At 39.1% G+C, this 21,871-nt stretch overlaps 1 protein-coding gene across 6 annotated transcripts in view; it reads right to left on the bottom strand.

Annotated features, from left to right (window-relative positions):
• Nucleotides 1-21,871, bottom strand: part of myo18ab (myosin XVIIIA b) — a 308,092-nt gene that overhangs the window by 16,409 nt on the left and 269,812 nt on the right. For 5 of the 6 annotated variants that reach the window (XM_060848332.1, XM_060848328.1, XM_060848329.1 and 2 more), the window contains 6 exons: nucleotides 19,229-19,345; nucleotides 11,189-11,272; nucleotides 8,830-8,967; nucleotides 2,819-3,004; nucleotides 1,101-1,240; nucleotides 407-451 (listed from right to left, as the gene is read on the bottom strand). In XM_060848332.1, the coding sequence (XP_060704315.1) occupies nucleotides 407-451; nucleotides 1,101-1,240; nucleotides 2,819-3,004; nucleotides 8,830-8,967; nucleotides 11,189-11,272; nucleotides 19,229-19,345 (710 nt within the window). The remainder of the gene's footprint in view (nucleotides 1-406; nucleotides 452-1,100; nucleotides 1,241-2,818; nucleotides 3,005-8,829; nucleotides 8,968-11,188; nucleotides 11,273-19,228; nucleotides 19,346-21,871) is intronic. The other variant, XM_060848330.1, reaches the window with a different exon arrangement.

Here is a 21,871-nt window from a genome sequence, read left to right as displayed (position 1 = left end):
ACCATTGGGAAAACGTAATTGATGCACTCAATTAATGATGTCGTTGACAACCTATTAAAAACTGCATACTTTTTTATAATTCTGTAAAGTGTTTTATATTGGCATTAATATTGTTCATGGTACAGATACTCTTTGTATCACTGTTAGAAGTACATTCAACTTCATTGTTCTACTGTTTTTCACAAGCTGATGTCCTTGATATTGACAATTATAGTATTGTATAATCCAAATAAATTAGCCTAACTGATACCACTTCTCGAAAAGGGTAGGAATCGCATTTGGTAGAATTATTTTGGTTCATAGACACATGCACGCTTCTGCTTTAAACGGATGTCATGCAAGAAGAAACAAGGTTAACTTCATGCTGAGGTTAGATTTGGATATGTCATTCAGGTAGGGTTCTCACATTTTATTCTTTCTTCTCTGATACTTTGCCACCATATCTTGCAAACTGTAAATAAAAGTAAGCACAAAATGCCCAAAAATAAACAAGTCTGTGGTGCAGAAGGGGAGATAACTTGATACACAAAGAGTGTACATAAATGCTATTACAAACAAATTGACAAATGCAAAAAGAAAATGAAGACAAACTTTCTGCAAACAATAGCTCAAATAAAACGGTCTTTGTTTTAAAAACTACATCTAATATTTTAAAGATAAAACAAATTTGAAACTCCAAGCTAAAGAAAAATACACATGAATATCTAAGACACTACTTCTCTAAATTGACTAAATTAATAGCACCTACCATATACACCTCTGAAAACTGTTTCCTGAACTTCTCACAGCAACACTATGAAATAATACAGCACAACACTGCTAGTAGAAACAGCTTATAGTTTCACCTGTAATTTTAAGCGTGAGAGATGTTTTAATCATGCAGCCAAGCATGATTGAAAGGTTGTCTACAATATTGTTCTGAGGCTAAAGATATTGCGTGTGTGTGTTAAAACAAAAGTCTGCCCAAAACGTCACAGCAGACAATTGCAGAAAGGTCATATTTTTAATGCTGTTTACACATATTTGCATCTTTGAAACAACCTTTGCCTAGGTAGATATGAAAACGAAACTTTAAAACATACTTGAGACAGGCAAAATACCTGTTGATAAGATCTTCATTTTCATCACTCTCCATTTCATCTTCAATTGCTGCTTGCAAATCTCCTATTCTTTTAAAAGCAAGTTTAAGGTCAGACTGTAGGCTCTGATTTGCAGCTTCAAGACTTTCAATATCCATTTCCTGTGAAAGAAACCCAAGCGATGGATTGATAAAATATCTTTAAATAGGGAAAAACTTACAATCCTTCTTACCTACTACCTATAAGTGTCTTCAAAGTGCACATGAATACAACAGGGCTTGGGCTTCATGGCATTTGAAGCATATTGAGAATAAATGTGAGGTTAGCAAAAACAGAGAGGCAGATTGTCATCTGTACGTGATAGATTGAGAAGAAGAGGGGTACAATGAAACCTGAGTGTCCTTGTACACCAGCCACTGAAAGTAAGCATGCAGGTGCAGCAGGAGTGAAGAAAGCAGATGGTATGTTGAACTTCAAAGCGAGAGGATTCTATTACAGCAGCAGGGCTGTCTTGCTCCAGTTGCACAGGACTTTGATGAGATCACACGTGGAATATTGTGTGCTGTTTTGGCCTCGTCTGAGGAAGGATATTATGGCTACGGAGCAAGTGCAACGAAGATATACCAGAGTGGTTTCTGGGATGACAGAGTGATCGGTTACGACCATATTCTCTGGAATTTAGAAGAATGAGGGGGAATCTCATGGAAACAAAACATTCTAACAGACCTAAACCTGGTAAACGCAGGAATGATGCTCCTGATGACCAGGGTAGTTCAGAATGACAGTCACAGTTTAAGTATATGGGGTAGGCCACTCAGGTCAATGAGGAAAGATTTTTCACCCAGGGAGGAGAGCTTGTGCAATTCTCTGCCACAGAAAGCACTGCGGCTATAATGTTGAATGTTTCACGGAAGAGTTATATGAATTTCTTAGAGCTAAAGGGATCAAAAGGGTATGAGGAGAAAGCAGGAACAAGGCACAGAGTTGATCAGCCATGAACATGGGGGGAGTTTCAATGGCTAAATGGCCTACTCTTACTTTCTGTTTCTATGTTTTCTATGATTCTACATTTTCTATGATTCTGATCACCAAGGTTGGGTCATTCAAATTCACTCATAATTTAGGTTGACATCAAAAATTGCCATTTAGAATAGGCAGCAAATTTTCTCTTTAGCCAAAAGAGATATATCCAAGCTTACTATGATGTTACAAACAAAAAAAAACAATAGCCCTAGCAAGGTGATAGCACCTGCAAATGTTTTTTTTTCTCCCCCTTTCAATATGCATAATAGCGCCTTTTCGTACAAGGAATAATTCTGATGTATATACATAAAACCAGAATAGATTTAATTTCAGTACATTTAATTGCATGATTTAGTGACTGTAAATGCACAGTTGCCCATGTATCTGGAAACTAACTAGAACTCATAGGAGATAGCTCTGCAAAATTTATGCCCACTCGTGTAAATACACATATTGTTTCCTTTTCAGTTTAGAAGTAACTTAATTAAACTATAGCTTTGTTAATATTGTTTAATAGTAAAACTCCAGGCATTGCATTGCTAAAAATTTACATTCTTCAAATATAGAAACTACTAATGAACATAGCATTTTGACAGTTATTTTAAAAAAATCACTATTTTTTGCAAAAATACAGTCTCAGCAATACTACTTTATATTATTAAGAAAATAATGAATAGACAAGCAGCTGTCCTACAGAGGAATAGATGTTCCCATACCAGCTCATGTTTTTTGCGGCTGGCTTCAGCTTCTTTCTTGCTAACTTCTCCCAGTTCTTCCTTTAGATCCCTGTGCTGCCGCTGCAATCGTTTATTTTGCTCCTTTTCCCGATTTTCAGCAGCCGCCCTCTGATCTCTCTCTTCTCCCAGCTTTTCCAAGTTTTCCTTGAGACGACTAACCAGGGTCTGTGCAACAACAGTAAAAATATAAGCAGCTACAAAAAGAGATATTCTTAGCATCTTTTCATGTCTGGGAATAAAAACTATTCTATTACAGCTCTAATCATTCAAACCTTCAGGAATTTTATTTTTCTAGTTAAGATGAGGGAAAATCTTAATTAAACACAGTTTATATATATATATATATATATATATAAATAAATAAATAAATAAATAAATAAATAAATAAAAAAAACATTTAAAAAATTAGATTTAGCCAGTTTTACCTCGCTCCCTAGTTCTCAGCGGCCTTACTGGGTATGAACCTAGACAGGAGTATTCTAGAAAATGGTACCTTGGCATTCAGATATAAAGACTGTAACAAAGGTAACTAGAAAACAGAATGAGGATTCTGGTAATGCAACCACTGATAATTTTCCATGGAAATAGGAACTGCCATTAATAGATTTTCCTCACACGAGACCAGAGTGCTTCAGGGTAAATGTAGAGTATGATCTGAAATTGGTTCAGTTAGAAAGAACCTGTATTTAAAAGCAGGCATCACATTTTCCAGAAACATCCCAAATCACTGAAGACACATTTAATTGCACTGAAGTACATCATCAAGTTATTCATTGAAGCTGGCATGCACATCTGTAGGAATTAATGTCAATTTGATGACAGCAACCCTGAAAAATATTTAATGGTGCGGCTTGTACATCTTTGTTTCTGTAATTTAGTTTGTTAATGTCTATCTTGAACAGTGGCACCTACATTAATATTGGACCATAATGATAAATGGACGATACAAATGATAAAATGAAGGGTATTCACTTTGATGTACAGATACATTATCTCAAATTTGTCTGTCCAGAAATGAGATATTTTATGCTTTGAGTGCTCCATACTTACAGCATTTATTTGCATTCAGCAGGCATCTTTGACAGCATTTTCTCAATATCCAACTCATTCATGGGGTGGTGGATTGAACCTTTTGCTGAAAATGTGTAATTTGAATACAGACCAGGAATCTACTGTGAGTTTACACATGTTGGGTAATGGGTAATCCAAAATCCAGGAAAAGTCTGAAAACATGCATGACCTCAATCTCAAGGGTGACAAATTTGAAATATATAACATTATTTCTGTACTTCACTGTGATATTTTTTGATTGTTTTAATCATTACTATATCCAATCCATAACTGCAAATACATTTCTAGGAACACTGTTTACCATAATTCAAAATACAAAAACGCTTGATCAATAATTAATGTAATCCTGTTGGATTACAATCTTTTTATTTAAATGAAGTAATTACCCCAAATGCAGCTCAGAAAATATTTAAAAGAGCTATCAACAAACAAACAAAGTTGTGTTCAGTTAGAAGGTTTTTTTTTTTAACTGCACTTGCCAGCACATTACTAAGACATAAAGACTCACTCATAACTGAAGAGGAAAAAACTCTCCTGTAAAGACAGCATAAAAAGGTAATGACTGCTTAAGTCCAATTGTCGGGGGCTAACAGATTTTACAATGAGACTCTTGGGGAAGCAATCTTTGTAGCTGCTGCTGTGGCAGAAGGAGTTTGGGGTTGGGAGTCGGGGCCAGATGGTATGTGGTGTGGAAGTTATGGTGCTCTAGGGAGGGTTATCACAGCTCTAGGGAGCTGTTCTGGTCACAGCTGTAATCTCAGACCACCATTTGAAGGAATTCATTTTCCACAATCGTGGCCCAGCTGCTGAATCTATCTCGTATTTGAAGTTAAAAAGATTGGGAACAGATGGTGCAGTTTGGGGTGCACTATTCCTCAGTTACTTTCAGAAGCATTATACTGTCACTTGCAATCTGGAAGACCTCATATTTGCCTTTGAGCTTCAAGAGTTCAACTTCCAATCTTAACTCAATGGCAAGCCTACCTTCTGATCATTAGTTAGCTAAGGTTAGTGAAAATCTGACGTGAGCACATTCAGTTTCTGGCCCCCATTTGAACTTACTAGGAGGATCCCAAGATTCTAAAAAGCAGCAGTAGAAGTCGGCCATTTGGCCCATTGAATCTGGCAATCTTAACTCAAGTTGGTCGTGGTGGGTGGTAAAGTGACGAGAAAGGCAGGTTCTTCCCAACCATTAAAAGCTGGTTGCCTGGAGGATCACATGGGTGAGATTTAACAGGCTGAAATATAGGACAACCTGCAATCTGGCAGCAAGCAACATGGTATTCGGAAAAAACATTTCAATTTTGCCTACTTAAGGCTGAAATAGATAGATTCTTATCTAGTAGAATCAATGGCAGGAACGTGGATGTGAGGAACCTTAGATCAGCCATGAGCCTATTTAATTGTGGAACAGGCTTGAGGGACCAAATGGCCTACTCAATTCCTATCTCTTATGGTCTCACGGGATGGTCACAAATTATCTGGGACAGCTATTTACCCTGAATCTCTTTGAGGACTCGACTTTCTTACTTATCCTCAAAAATCTTTGATTTCTTTGTCAATTAAAAATCTATCCAAATCAACTTGGCTTTCACAGCTCTGTGGAAGAAAACTCCAAAGATTATCAATTATCAGAAAAAGAAATGCTCTCTCATCTCCACCTTAAATGGGAGATCTCTTAATTTTAAATTGTGGCCCCTGGTTCCAGATGTCATGAGAGGAAATATCTGTTTTTCTAGTCTGTGCACCAAAATGAGCAACCTCATCATTTTTCCACACCATATTGCATGTGGCAGATTTTGCCTATCTAAATCAATTTGTAGACTCTTTGTATCCTCTACACAACTTTCTATATTTACTCAGTTTTGTCTCAAGAGTGAATTTGGCTATAGCATTGCAAGTCACTTCATCTAATTTACTAATATGGATTATAGATAGTCAAGATTCTAGTACTAATCTCTGTGGCTCTCCACTATTTGCAGTTTGCCAACCATTTCTCCTACTGCTTCTTCTCATTGTTCTACTCAGGTTGGCACAGTGGTACAGCACTGCTGCTTCACAGCATCAGAGACACTGGTTCAATTCCAGCCTTGGGCAACTGCTGTTTGGAGTTTGCACACTGTGTGTCTGCGTGAATTTCCTCCCACGGTACATAGATGTGTAGATTAAGTGGACTGGCCATGCTAAATTGCCCTGTGATGTCCAGAGATTTGCAGGTTAGGTGGATAAGCCATGATAAATGCAGGGTTATGGGGATAGAGTGGGATGCTCTTCAGATGGTCAGTGTAGACTATGGGCTTAATGGCCTCTTTCTGCACAGTAGGAATTCTATGTTAATAGAACTGCCACATCATCATCTGCTCTTCTGTTATGCAGGTTTTTGTTTTAAAAGATGCGCTACCTTCGTAAACACGGAAATCCACACACACTACATCTACTCATGCTCTTTCATTCAGCCTGCTTATTACAGCCTTAAATTTTTGTGTAATACATTTTTCACATAAAATTTCCCTTACTGAAAACCATGTTGACTCTGTCTGACAGTTATGATGATTTGCTAAACCCCCTAGCTGTATTTCCTAAATAATGCACTCCAGCAATTTCCCAATGATAGGTGTTAAATAAGTGACCTAGAATTTCCTGATATCAGTCTTCCTCTTTTCCTGAATAGAGGTGTTAAATGCGTAATTTGCCAACTCACTGGAAACTTTACAGAATCTAGGTAATTTTAGAAGATTGCCGAGTTTTGAACTCTGATCTCCGATCAGAAGCAAAGAGATTGATGGAGCTACAAATAAAGGAATCTAACGGTTTTCATGAATTTTGGTTAATTAGTTTTGCCTATTCTAAACTAATTCACAGCTCATTTAATCTTGATGGCAGAGAATGTACCGTTACTGTCAAACTTGAAAGGGGAAGTATAACGTTGGAGATAGGTATCAGTGTGTTTGATCCCATGCTCCTTTATGACTTTGCCAATTAGAAGCATACAAATAAGAAAAGTGATGGAAACTATGCATTATGTCCTGAGGTTCAACAGAGGGGACTAAGTAATATATAGGGAGTGTGTTGGAGGCAATGGATCTATGACAGGACAGGCACAATGAAGCCAAGCAAGAATAACAATTGTGCAAAAATACTCAGAGAAGTTAGTGCTTGAATGCCAGAAGAGGAGAGAAGGCAAAAATCGAACGGATCATTATTCTGTTGTGATTTGGTTTCTGTTATTGTTGATACATTCCACTCACACTATAATTGCAAAACTAGATGCAGACTTCTCAACTGATGAAATTTGATAGTATAATAGAACACAGAACAATAGAGACAAAAATATTCAAAAGTGAGGGTGAATACTTTTAAAAAGTTGGTGTCGGTTAATTGGAGGCACAGATCATTGTTTTCCTTGTGGACTTCATGCTAAAGGAAAAGAGTGGAGGATATGAACATAGGTCCTTAAAGTGTTGAACTGGAGAATTACTAAGACAAACCAAGGAAATGATCTGGGATAGGTAATAAAAACGGGACTAGCCAGTGATGCCCTCATTCTGCGAATGACTTGTTTTTTAAAAAAGGCAGACTTGAACAAATATTTTGGAAAAGTTACGCCTGGAGGACAAAGGAAGGAGGAACATAAATCAATCATGATCACTAAAGAAAACGTAATTTGGAAAACTAATGGGACTAGAGGCAGACAAGTCTTCTGTACTTATTGGCTTACATCCTATGGTCTTAAAGGCAGTGGCTACAGAAATAATGGATAGAGTCAGACTTCATTTATATCCCTCCCTCCTTTGCGTCCCAGGCTTTTCTACTACTTTCGGGATGATTTTTGTCACTTTTACCATTCAGAGGTACACAAATATTTGTTCACGTTGGATAATAAAGGTCATTCATTACCATCATGATTAGATGAGCTGTAACTTAGTTAAGAGTAGGCAAGACTAATTTAACTGCAAACAGTTAGATTTCTCCATTTGTATTTCCATCAATTTCCTAACTTTCATCTCAGATCAGAAGCACAAAACTCAGATTTTCTGCTTAAGCCCAGTCTCAGTTCCCTACCCCAAATCAAATCCCTTACCCAAAATCATTAGCCTTCGCACTTAACATGATTTAGAGAGAAAACCTCTCCACCTTATTGCTAAAATCCTCAACTACTATTTTGCCACATTCACAGTCTATTTCTCTCCTGTTTTATTTTCATCAAATAATCCCCACCTGCATATGTTGGCTTTGACTTGGTTTTGCTATTCTTGTCACATATAGTCATCAGTGAAACACATTAGTAATAAAATAACTTTCCAATTGTAATTGTTTTTGATCATGAGAAAACAAATAATAAAACATAAAATACAGAAACAGAATTAGGCCATTTGGCCCATCAGGTCTGCTCTGTCATTCAATCATGGCTGATATATTTCTCAAAACATAACCCTTGATCCCCTTACCAATCAAGAACCTATCTAGCTCTGACTTAAATGTCCTCAATAGTTTGGCATCCACAGCCATTTGCATCAAATAAGTTGCACAAACTAATCACCCCTTAGCTGAAGAAATTCCTCCTCATCTTAGTTCTAAAGGATCATCCCTTCCCTCTGAGGATATGCCCTTGGGTCAGAGAGTCCGTTACGGGTAGAAACATCTTTTTCACCTCAACTCTATCCAGGTCTCTCAGAATTCTGTAAGTTTCAATCAGATTTTGCCTCATTCTTCTAAATTCCATTCAGTACAAATCCAGAGTCCTTAACTGCATTTAAAGTGGAAATTAAGCTCTGCAGCCACTGATTAGGTAGAGTATGATGTTATTTTTTGCTACTAAGTCACTTCAATCTTAAAGCAAGTAGCGTGAAGGTGTTTGATTAATCATAAGATGGAATGTAAATAAATCTCAATTAAGATTTTGATTTGCAAATGCATACCTCAAGACGTTTGACCTGAGTTTTCTCAAATTCCAGTTTGGTTTCAAGTTCACGAATCTTGGCTTCTTGTCTGCTCACCAAGGATTTATCTACCATGGACTGTTCTGTGAACTCTAGCTGACTCTGAAGTCCTTGTAACTGGGGTAAGTTGCATAGGAAGAAGAATAATCAATATATAACACAAGTCATATTAACTTAAATGTGAATGCAGCAATCGAGGGGTAAGTGGTATGTAATACTATTGCTTTGACTAAGCAGTAAGATGTATAAAAGACATTTCTGCCAGTGGATGCAATTTTAATCTTTTACAGCAATAAATCACTGTAGTAACAATATGTACAATGTAAAATCGCAGCTGCTGTCAGACCTGTTAAGTTTTTCTAGTAGTTTCTGTTTTTATTTGTTTCAGATCTCCAGCATCTAGTTCTTTGTTTTATATGATTGCATTATCGATGGGTGTGTTGCAGCAACTCACCAGGATTAATTTCACAACTCTTCCCTAGCCCAAGACTTCTACCATTAAGAACAATAACAGCAGCTGGGAGACAATCTGGTTAAATTTTCCCGGCTCTGAACCGTAGGGGCACTGGTGAGAAAAATCTGTTGAGATGGCCAATGAAGAGGCTCTTGATCCCATATGTCAGCCAAGTGTTTAACGGCAAGATGAGATTCCCACTAGTGAATGGAAAAAAGCCTTTCGCATGCACGAAGATCACATTTTTACTTGATGTCAACTCAATTATATGCAGTTTCCCGTTTTCCCACTCACTAGATAGAAACTAGCTGTGAGGACAGCCCTCCAGGTCCGTGTCCAGAAAGGTGGGTGCCAATTCTCCTTTGAGAGACATGTCCAGGAATCATATTCAGCAGCTTGGGGCTGCCAATGTTTGGCCTGATGTACAAATATAGACTGGCACCAAGAATTCTGGTGTGTCCCAGCACTGGCAAGTACTTCACCTTTGGTGATTGGGAGAATACAATGATTGGGCTACCATAAAGAAACACAGTACAAAAGTAATGAGGTGAGCAAGAGAAAACCTGCTAGGCCTCATGGGGAGAAACCTTTAGTGAGATGTGCCAGAATTGAATGAAATCGCTTTCTGGAAAATTCTACTCCAAACTCACTTCCATGTCACACACCTTCATTCCTCACCATTTATTCATTTATGTCAAGTCAGAATCTTGGAACTCCACAATTACTGCAACTCCACCAGCAGTTAGAGATGGGAAATAAATGTGCCTTTGCCCACATCATTGATCTCAAATATTCACTAGACTGATTCCAGAGATGGAAGGTTTGTCTTATGAAGAGATATTGAGCAGTTTAGACCTATACTCTCAGGAGTTTAAAAGAATGAGAGGCTATCTAACTGAGGTACATAAAATGCAAAAAGGGATTGACGAAGTAACATAGAAAGGAAGTTTATTTATGTGGTGTAATCTAGAACAAGAGGTCCCAGTCTTAGAACAAAGGGTAGTAGATTTCAAACAGAGATGAGGAGAAATCACTTATCTCAGAGGATCATCAATCACTAACCCACAGCATGGCAGATGCGAGGACATTGACTAAATTTAAGAGGGAATAAATAGATTTGTATTTAATAATGGGTTAAAGGATTATGGAGAGTGGGCAAAAAAGCAGAGCGATGGAGCAAGATCAAGGAATTGACTTAAACACCTTTGCTCCTAGTACTTAAGTTCTTTTCTCTGTGTAACTTTGTTGTTACACCTAAAAGTGCTTTTTTTTCCCATAATGTTTTTGTAACAGATAGCACAAACTACATCAATTTATTGAGTGAAGGATTCTGTCAATAAATTAGTACCTTTGAAAAGAAATAATTACAAGCAATGCACAAAAGTGTTAATGAAGAATAGCAGTTACATTTACAATGTGATCCAAAGCCAAAATTTAAAAGAGTTAGCTCCTCTTTGTAAAACAGTCTCATTTTCTTATGTCATATTGTATTGCACCGTGTCCCAATCTGAAAACTGTAAACAGATTACTTCAGCATTTTGTTCAGTTTGGCTTTAACAAAGCAACTAAGTTACAGAGGAGTTCAGGATAAAACCACAATTGTAGACAAAATGGAATAAATTTGTGATTTGTTTAATCTTGCTCGCTGTTTTCAAGTAACGATTCCCAGGAAAAGGAATAGGGTGAATAGTTTGTGGGTTCAAAACTGTGCTGTTTTCTCTCATTGATGGCCATTCAAAATAAGCTCGAGTGAATTCTCTTTGCCACATAGTTAACAAAACAGGTGTCCAAATCTAAAGGTTGTTGCAAATTACAAAGGCCATGCAGGCAATCATAGTTCTGCTTGTGAACAACTGTATTATGACAATAAAATGAGTTACATACCTTTTCTTGTAGTTCTTGTTTCTCTTTATTGGATTCCTCAAGTTGTGACTGCAGTTCATTGATCTGGGCTAAGTCCCTAGATGACTAAAAAAAATGCTTTATTTCAATTTTGAAGAGGACTAATTTGCAGAGATATGGGGAAAAAAATTATAGTGCTGGACAAAATTGGACATCTCTTGAAAGAGCAGATATAACCATGATGATCTGCATTCTGTCCTTCAAAATTCTATGAATCCATCTTAGATAAAAATATACTTAGTGGCTTAAAAAAAAATTGGCACTGCATACTTAAAGCTACACAGGACATGCTGTGGAACTGCAGAGTAACAAGTGCAATATCATACAGTCATAGAATCATACAGCATGGAAAAAGACCTTTCGGTCTAACTTATTCGTGACTATTAAGTTTCCTTGTCTGCATTTAGCCCATAACCTTCTAAATCTTTCATATTCATTTGCATATCCACATGCCTTTTAAATGTTGTAACTATACCTGCATCCACCATTCCTCTGGCAGTTCATTCTATATGCGAACCACCCTCTGTATGTAGGAGTATATGAACATGAACGAGTATATGAACAGTCCTATCAACTAAAGGTCAGTTAGCTTAACATCAATAGTCGGTTAAGCTTTAGAAATAATAATCCTGAGAAAAATTAACAAGTACTTGCAAACATTTAGTTAATCAAAGATAGTCAACACAAATTTCTAAAAGGGCAGGGAGCGCTTGTCTGACCCAAATTTAATCTTTGATGAAGTAACATGCAAGGTTGATGAAGAGTTTGTAATCGATGCTGTCCAATGGATTTTAAGAAAGTGTTTGATATAATACTGCATAAAGACTGATTACTGAAATTAAGCCTCATGGATTAGGAGGATCACTGTCAGCTCGGTTAAAAGGATCGGTGTAAGGAAAGAAAACAGCGAGTCATGGAAAATTGTGATGGTTAGACTGGAGGGTGGTAGACAGTGCAATCATAGAGCTACTGTTTGTTTTAAACCTATATAACATACATATTATATATGCATTTACAAATGCATGGCCTCGACCTTCCAGAAGGAAGGATATGTGCAGAAGATATATGGGAGCACAAAGGAATAGATGGGGGGAATTTTTTTTTAAAGTGCACCCAGGAGAGCTTTTTGTGCTAGTACGTAGATTTTTTTTTAAATTTCAAAAATATACTTTTCCTAAAATATTTTGATGATCTGTACAACTGGTGGTGCCATTCACAGGCGCACCTTGCATTTCTTTACATACAGAGATCGGAATTGCTCATTCGTATATACAGGTCTGTACATTTACCATCCATATATTCAGCGGAGCCTGATTGCTGAGTGGGCCCCCTGTTCTTCTTTGGCAAGCAGACGTTACACGGTGGTCTTTCCCCACCGTGCATTGGCGGCAGCTGCCCCAAGCTTCAGCGCGTCCCTCAACACGTAGTCCTGGACCTTGGAATGTGCCAGTCTGCAACACTCAGTCGGGGTCAATTCCTTCAGGTTTTGGACTACCAAAAAGTGTCTTTGACCGAGTTGATGATTCTCCAGGCACAGTTCACGTTCGTCTGTGTGCATCCCAGGGAACAGACCATAGAGCACGGAGTCCTTCGTCACAGAGCTGCTCGGGACGAACCTCGACAAACACCATTGCATTCTTCTCCATACTTCCTTTGCATAGGCACATTCCAGAAGGTGGTGTGTGACAGTCTCATCCACTCCACAACTGCTTCGAGGGCAGCCAGTGGTGCGGCAGAGAGTCTGGGCGTGCATAAAGGATCTCACAGGCAGAGCCCTTCTCACCACCAGCCAAGCCATGTCTTGGTGCGTGTTGGAAAGTTCTGGCAATAAGGCATTCTGTCAAATGACTTTGACAGTCTGCCCAGGGAGCCACTCGACAGGATCCCCCCACTCCTTTTCCCGAAGGGTCTCAAGGACACTACATGCTGACCACTTCCTGATGGACTTGTGGTCAAAGGTGTTTTCAAGCGAGGCCAGGCCCATCTTTCGCAATATCGGGGACAGCTAGAACCTCAATATGTAGTGACACTTGGTGTTTGTGAATCAGGGATCCACGCACAGCTTGATGCAGCCACACACAAAGGTGACCATCAGGGTGAGGGTGGCATTGTGCTAGTTCGTAGATAGCCCGACCAGAGAAGGGCAGGGCTACACATAATCCTAGAGGATGAAATCGGTCAAGTGGTTGAACTGACAGTGGCTGACCTTTTTGGTGATAGCAACCATAAGTTTCAAATTCATTATTGGACGAAATAAGGATAGTGTAGAAGTTTCTAAATTGGGAGAAAGCCAATTTCAATATCATTTCACAGGATACGGCAATCATTGACTGGGAGCAGCTACTTGCAGATAAATTTACATTTGGAGAGTGCAAGTCTTTTAAAAGTAGCATAGTGAGGGTTCAGGGCCAGTATGTTCCTCTAAGAGTGGAGGACAAGGGCAGCAAGTCCAGAGAACCCTGGATGTCAAGAGATATTAAGAGTTTGAAAAAGAAATAGGAGAAAACATATGTTAGGTACAGCACATTAAAAACAGGGAAGCCCCTTCAAAAGTGTATGGGGATGTTTAAAAAAAAATGGGAAAAAGGGGCCATAAAATATCTTTGGCATATAGGATTAAGAAAAACCCCTAGACATTCTATAAGTATATTAAAGGATTACCAAGGAAACAGTGGGCCAATTAGAGACCAAAGGGGCAACCTGTGCATGAAGCCAAAAGGCAAGGGCATGTACAATTCTCCTTTGTGAATTTTTGATGAAAAAGTGATAATAGCCAGGGATTTCAGGTAGAATGGCGAGATTAATAAGGAGGACAAATTAGATACTTTAGTTGGCATAAAGCTCCAGGACCCGATAATATGTATCCAGGCTGCTAAAGGAGGCAATGGAGGACATTGCTGGGACCTGGCGGCGATATTTAATATTTTGCTGGCTACAAGTGAACTGCCAACTGACTGGTAGATAGCTAATGTGACTCTTTTGTTCAAAAAGGACAGCAGGGATAGGCCAGGTATTTACAGACCAGTTAGTCTGATGTCAGTGGTAGGACAACTGTTGAAAAAATTGTTAAGAGACAGTATTGGTTAATACTTGGAAAGGCAAGGATTGATCAGGGATAGTCAGCACAGACTTGTTAATGGGAGATCCTGTCAGATTAATTTAATTGAGATTCTGAAAAGTGACTAAACCTATCGATACGGTAGTGCAGTTGATGTGGTTTACATCGAGTTCAGTGAGGCTTTTGACAAGGTCTCTTGTGAAATCTTTGAAGGTGGCAGAACACATTGAAAAATGTTATGCAGAACATTTACAAAGTTCTGACTAGGATAGAAACAGAGTTGCGAGTACAATCCTGGTTTCCATGCTTTAGAAAAATGTGAGGGTCCTTGAATGGATGCTGAGAAGATTTACCAGAATAGTCCCAGGGATGAGGGATTTTAACTACACAAAGTTATGGTTTATCCCCTTGGAACAAAATAGTTCTGATAAGATATAGATAATTATGATTTTATGATTTGGTTAAGGTAAACAAAGAAAAGTTAATGGTGCAAGGTCAAGTGGGGCACGTGTAAGATTTGGGTTAAGTAGTGCATAGATGATGTGAAGAACATTATTACATAGCAAATGATCTGAAATTTGCTGCTCATAAAAGTGATGCAAGCAGAGATGATCATTGATTCAAACTGATATTGGATGGGCAGTTGAAGGAAATAAACAAACAAGCTATGGTATATAGTAGGGGAAATGGGACTGACTAGTCTGTTCTACAGTGAACCAGCATGGACTCGACCAGGATAATAACCACTCCTATTCTGCAAATGACTAGTCATTGTCAGTTTCTACTACCAGTGTATTGCAAATGACAAATTCTTTATTCTGGAGAAGCCTTCAAATTTGTTGTGCAAATTCATTAACTAATGGGTTAAATGCATTTAACTTTTGAAGGTGGTTTCCAATTGTGGACCTTTACACAACAAAGCCAAAGATCAGTTGTATTAAGAGTGCACACAATAACTGGAACTTTATCAGGTTACAACATGTCTCAAAGTGGTTGAAGAATTGGCAGAAAAGCTACATTAATTCAATGGAGGTGGTCCAAAATGAATCTATTGTTCTTCAGTTACTTAAGGGACCACCAAAGTGGTAGGAGTCCTGCTCACCAAGAGCTGTTTTTCATGCCAGCAGCACCAGCAGGAGCTGTTAGCATCACTGTATCCCACTCAGATCCAAGATTGGGATAGATCCCAGACAAAAGGTGAGGGAAAACAGGATGGAGTCTGCAGAGTGGGAACCATGGGGTTTGGAGTGAGGGGAATCAGAAGCAAAAACGGTGAGGTGGGTTTCAGGGGCCATAGCCTGCGCACTGAAGGATTGCTTGATGGGCACTAATACTTAATTGCAATGGTACAAGGACACACATTATGATGTAGTGATCAATGGCAATTACTCTTTTAAAACAAAACTAAAGCAACATTTCAAACCTGAAAAACACAGGAAATACATCAGTCAACACTTGAAGCAGTACAGAAGTTACATTTAGCCTAGGGGAAAAATAAATAATATATAATATTGGCTGAACAGTTAGTATGGATTCGTGGATATTTTCTAATGAACCTATTTAATGTTGTTATTATATACACTCTAGAGGAGGTGGGACATGAACCTAGGCCTCCATTTATAGAGGTATAGCACTCCAGTACTGATTTTTGAGCTGTCCAGATTGGTGGTTAGCACAGATGGAGAGACAGGTCCAAGTTAGGCTGTAGATGCTGCACAATCACCAAGATAGGCTTCAGTTCCACAAAAATAATTTTTAAAAAGTTAGAGCCACAAATGAAAACAGTACGGAGAAGAATTTAGAAAAGCAAAAGGAAACACAACAGCTACACTGTCACATCCCCACACAGAGTAGCCATATAGACTCAGCACTATAAATCCTTTACACATTGATAATATTCTCAGAAGATAAGAAACACCAGGAAGATGACTATCAAATTCCCTCGCAATGAATTGGAAGGCTGCAAATGTCCTATTTGAATTTAAGTATTTTAAGCAAAGAATGGATCTTTGTTTCTTAGATATAACAATTGCAAAACAGATTAGCCAGTAGTGAAAATAAAGATAGCCACTGGAAATGAGAGATTGTGCAAAGTCAACATTGCAGGTCCAAGAGGACCAACAAGATCATCCCAAACTATGAGAAAGACTTCTGGTGCAAGATAGTGGCAGAGAAACAGGCTGCACACAGGTAAAAACAATGACTGCAGATGCCTGCAGTCCATCCTGTTCGCATCTGTTTTCTTTCTTTGTTCTACTTTTGCTTCTGCTCTTTTTTTCTCTTTTCTGTGGCAGGTTGATCGGTGGCATTGGTGTAGCAGTGAGAGCAGGCCATGAAGAGTGGCAGATCTGGACTCTCTCCACGATAGAAGATAGTGGCAGTAGGGTTGTTCTCCTGCCATTCGGGGCCTGTGGCAGCAGCAGCGGGGTTGTTATCCCAGCATTCAGAGCCAGCGGCAGTGGCAGCAAAGCTCCTCCAGTAATTGAGGATGGTAGTGCTGGTGCAGCCAGGCATTCTTGATTGCGAGGCAAGTATGGCTTCAATGGTGTCAGTGAAGTGAAGAGATGGCGCTTAAAATGGGGTGATTCTTACGTTGGTGGGTCCAGCGCAGGTGGTGGGGAGAAGGTGGAGGTCTCCCTTGAGACTAAATGCCAGGATGGACTAGAAAAGACTGATATTCTGAACTTTAATTTATTCCTATGTCCTATAATGCTGGACTAATTTATTTAATCACTTTTCCAATTTTTCTTTGTTTCTTAAGAATTTGATCTTATGTATCTACACTTAGGTATCTTTGTCCTTAAAATGGCACTGTAATGCAGCAACTATAAACTTTTCACTGCATTCATTTGTATAAGTGACAATAAAGCTAATTCAATTCAAATCAAATCAAATGCTGGAAGCTCAGCTTCATGCAAAGGTGACTATTAGAATTCTCCATCCAGAGCTCATGTCTTATAAACAACAGCCAAAAGAATCAATTGATTAGTTCATCAGTAAGTGCTGTGAAATGGACATACTGTGATTTGTCTACTGTATTGGCTGAGCAATAAATGAATTGTCTACAGCTTCAATACTTATTGAAACTTTCCATAAAAAAACTCTTGTAGAAAAGGAAAAGTCATGTCATTGACATACTGTTAAAATATGGCATAAAAATTAATCCATTCTTAGTAGATAGCAATATTTGCAAACATTATGTACAATTACTGATACTGGCACAGTAACCAAAGTGCAGAAAGCAAACCACCAATACGCTATAGAGACTCAGACTCAAACTTTATTTACACAGAAACAAGAATTGAAAAATTGTTTTGCAACTCCACTAATGTATTCGTATAGAGCCACAGAGATGTACAGCACGGAAACAGACGCTTTGGTCCAACCCGTCCATGTCGACCAGATATCCCAACCCAATCTAGTCCCACCTGCCAGCACCGGACCCATATACCTCTAAATCCTTCTTATTCATATACCCATCCAAATGCTTTTTAAGTGTTCCAATTACACTAGCCTCCACCACTTCCTCTGGAAGCTCATTCCATACACATACCACCCTCTGCGTGTAAACGTTGCCCCTTAGGTCTCTTTTATAGCTTTCCCCTCTCACCCTAAATCTATGCCCTCTTGTTCTGGATTCCCTGACTCCAGGGAAACAAAAAATCTGTCTATTTACCCCATCCATGCCCCTCATAATTTTGTAAACCTCTAAGGTCACCCCTCAACCTCTGACGGTCCAGGGAAAACAGCCCCAGCCTGTTCAGCCTCTACGTATAGCTCAAATCTTCCAACCCTGGCAATATCCTTGTAAATCCTCTCTGAACCCTTTTAAGTTTCACAACATCTTTCCGATAGGAAGGAGACCAGAACTGCATGCAATATGCCAACAGCGGTCTAACCAATATCCTGTACAGCAGCAACATGACCTCCCAACTCCTGTAGTCAATACGCTGACCGATATAGGAAAGCATACCAAATGCCTTCTTCACTATCCTATCTACCTGCGACTCCACTTTCAAGGAGATATGAACCTGCACTCCACGATCTCTTTGTTCAGCAATACTCCCTAGGACCTTACCATTAAGTGTGTAAGTCTTGCTAAGATTTACTTGCCAAAATGCAGCACCTCGCATTTATCTAAATTAAACTCCATCTGCCACTTCTCAGCCCACTGGCCCATCTGATTAAGATCCTATTGTAATCTGAGGTAACCTTCTTCGCTGTCCACTACACCTCCAATTTTAGTCTCATCTGCAAACTCACTAACTGTACCTCTTATGCTCACATCCAAATCATTTATGTAGATGATGAAAAGTAGTGGACCCAGCACCGATCCTTGTGGCACTCCACTGCTCACAGGCCTCCAGTCTGAAAAACAACCCTCCACCGCCATTCCCTGTCTTCTGCCTTTGAGCCAGTTCTGTATCCAAATGGCTAGTTCTCCCTGTATTCTGAGAGATCTAACCTTGCTAACCAGTCTTCCATGGTGAACCTTGTCGAATGTCTTACTGAAGTCCGTATAGGTGACATCTACTGCTCTGCCCTCATTAATCCTCTTTGTTACTTCATCAAAAAATTCAATCAAGTTTGTGAGACATGATTTCCCACACTCAAAGCCATGCTGACTATTCCCAATCAGTCCTTGCCTTTCCAAATACACACACATCCTGTCCCTTCATGCAACTTCATCTTGAATAAAGGATCTTCTATCACTTCACTGAGGAATAGGTTAACAAGCCAAGAAGCAAATCATATGTCCAGCAGACATGAGGAATCAAGGTAGCAACATGCTAGCGTAAGGATGTGTAAATAAAATGCTCAGTAGCTGTCTAGTTATTAGTTTGTCTATTAAGCAAATCTGTCTGAGATTTTCAAACAAATGGAATCTAAACTCACCAATTCAGTTTGTGAGATAATGATGTATTAAGGAAAATAACATGCAATGTGGCAAGTCCATTACCAACCTGAGAAACTATAGCTTTGTGCTTCTTCATGAGTTCATTCATATCCTCTTGATCTTCCTCAAGACGGCTCTGTAGTTCATTTTTCTCACGCTGCAAACGACTTAATTGTTCTTCCAACTATGGACAGGAAATGCAGACACAAAATTACATTTGAGCCATTTGTATTGCATCATTTTACAATTATGAAATGTCACATATACTGATTGATACTGCAGTTTAAAAGTTGGGCGGCACGGTGGCACAGTGGTTAGCACTGCTTCCTCACAGTGCCTGAGACCCGGGGTCAATTCCCGACTCAGGCGACTGACTGTGTGGAGTTTGCACATTCTCCCCGCGTCTGCGTGGGTTTCCTCCGGGTGCTCCGGTTTCCTCCCACAGTCAAAAAGATGTGCGGGTCAGGTGAATTGGCCATGCTAAATTGCCCGTAGTGTTAGGTAAGGGGTAAATGTAGGGGTGTGGGTGGGTTGCGCTTCGGCGGGTCGGTGTGGACTTGTTGGGCCGAAAGGCCTGTTTCCACACTAAGTAATCTAATCTAAACTTTGAAGGTTCTTTCTTTATTTAATAAAAGGTGCCTTATTGTGGTTCATTTAGTATTTATAGATTGGAGTCAGGATAGCATTTTCTTTGCTTCTATAGCAATGCCACCAAAAAATCATGCTCTTAGAAGCAGACAGAGTAGTTCAGGCTGATTGTCCCTGCAATTTTGGCATCCATGTGGGAAATACTTAATTATTCTTCTGAACCAAACCGGAATTTGGAAATTCCGTTTCTGGATAATTGTGAATGCAAACTCACTTTGATTAATTGAAACCCAATATTAAGATGACTCTATTTTACGTAAACAGGAATATTTCCTTTTTTTTGCTTTAATGTGCTGTTCCACGATTTAAAAGTCAATGGACGACTTCTGACATGTAACCACTGCTATATAGGGAAAACTGGCAGCCAATTAGAACTTCTAGCCTCAAAAGATGTTGTGAAACTTGAAAGGGTTCAGAAAAGATTTACAAAGATGTCATCAGGGTTGGAGGATCTGAGCTATAGGGAGAGGCTGAACAGGCTGGGGCTGTTTTCCCTGGGGCGTCGGAGGCTGAGGGGTGACCTTATAGAGGTTTACAAAATTATAAGGGGCATGGATAGGATAAATAGGCAAAGTCTTTTCCCTGGGATCGGGGAGTCCAGGACTAGAGGGTATAGGTTTAGGGTGAGAGGGGAAAGATATAAAAGAGACTTAATGGGCAACTTTTTCACACAGAGGGTGGTACGTGTATGGAATGAGCTGCCAGAGAATGTGGTGGAGGCTGGTATAATTGCAATATTTAAGAGGCATTTGGACAACATCTTTCCAATAGGAAGATCAGAATTGCCCGCAATATTCCAGCAGTGGCTAACCAATGTCCTGTACAGCTGCAATATGACCTCCCAACTCCTGTACTCAATACTCTGACCAATAAAAGAAAGCATACCAAACGTCTTCTTCACTATCCTATCTACCTGTGACTCCACTTTTAAGGAGTTATGAACCTGCACTCCAAGGTCTCTTTGTTCAGCAACACTTCCTAGGACTTTACCATTAAGTGTATAAGTCCTACTAAGATTTACATTCCCAAAATGCAGCACCTCGCATTTATCTGAATTAACTCCATCTGCCACTCCTCAGCCCATTGGCCCATCTGATCCAGATCCTGTTGTAATCTGAGGTAACCTTCTTCGCTGAACACTACACCTCTTATGCTGGCATCCAAATCATTTATCGATATGGACAGGTTGGATCGAAGGGTCTGTTTCCATGCTGTACATCTCTATGACTCTATAAATACCTAAGATAAACAAATCAGATGATATGACTATTGTTGCTGTTGATTAAAAAAGGAATGTGGAACCATGGCAGTTGTTGCTGTTTTAATATTACTATTGATGTTTTCCATCCTGTATCGGCAAGTAGGCAATGTTGGAGTACCTGCCGGTCTAGACTTTATGCCCAAAGCAGCTGTGAAATGTGAAACCATAAACTTCTAATTCAATGAAGCAGGCTAAGTTGACGCCACTCGTAAACTTTCTTCCCAGGCTGAAGTAAAGGTTCAGAAAACATATAGTTAAACATTTATCTCTCTATCTAGGATTTGTTTTAGCCCAGCAAAGGAGGGCAAGAAGCAGAAATCAGTAAATTATAAGCCAATTAGCTCAGTGTCTATTGAAGGAAAGGGGGTGGAATTGACTTTTGAGGAGATTACAAAGAGGTACTTGGAAAAATTCAAAGTAAAGAAATGTCAGGATGGTTTTGCAAAATGAAAATTATGTTTAATCAATTTATCGGCATTCCTTCCTTTGAAGGAGTAAAGTATAGGCATGGTGCAGACGGTAACATATTAACCGAGACTGGTTGGTAGAATTCACATTGGCAGGATGCAACCAAGGGGGTCCCACAATGTTCTGTGCTGGGCCTCAACTTATAACAATTTATTTGAATGAGGGAATCAAGATATTGTGACTGAATTTGCAGATGACAAAGATAGGTTGGAAAATACATTGTGAAGATGACATAACAAAGATGCAGACCAATAAAGCCAAGTAAGAATAATTGGCAAAATATGGCAAATGGAGTATAATGCAAGAAAATGAAATAGTTCATTATGGCACAGG

Source organism: Hemiscyllium ocellatum, chromosome 31 (assembly GCF_020745735.1).
Source record: "Hemiscyllium ocellatum isolate sHemOce1 chromosome 31, sHemOce1.pat.X.cur, whole genome shotgun sequence".
Classification (NCBI taxonomy): domain Eukaryota; kingdom Metazoa; phylum Chordata; class Chondrichthyes; order Orectolobiformes; family Hemiscylliidae; genus Hemiscyllium; species Hemiscyllium ocellatum.
This window is presented reverse-complemented; position numbering and strand designations above follow the sequence as displayed.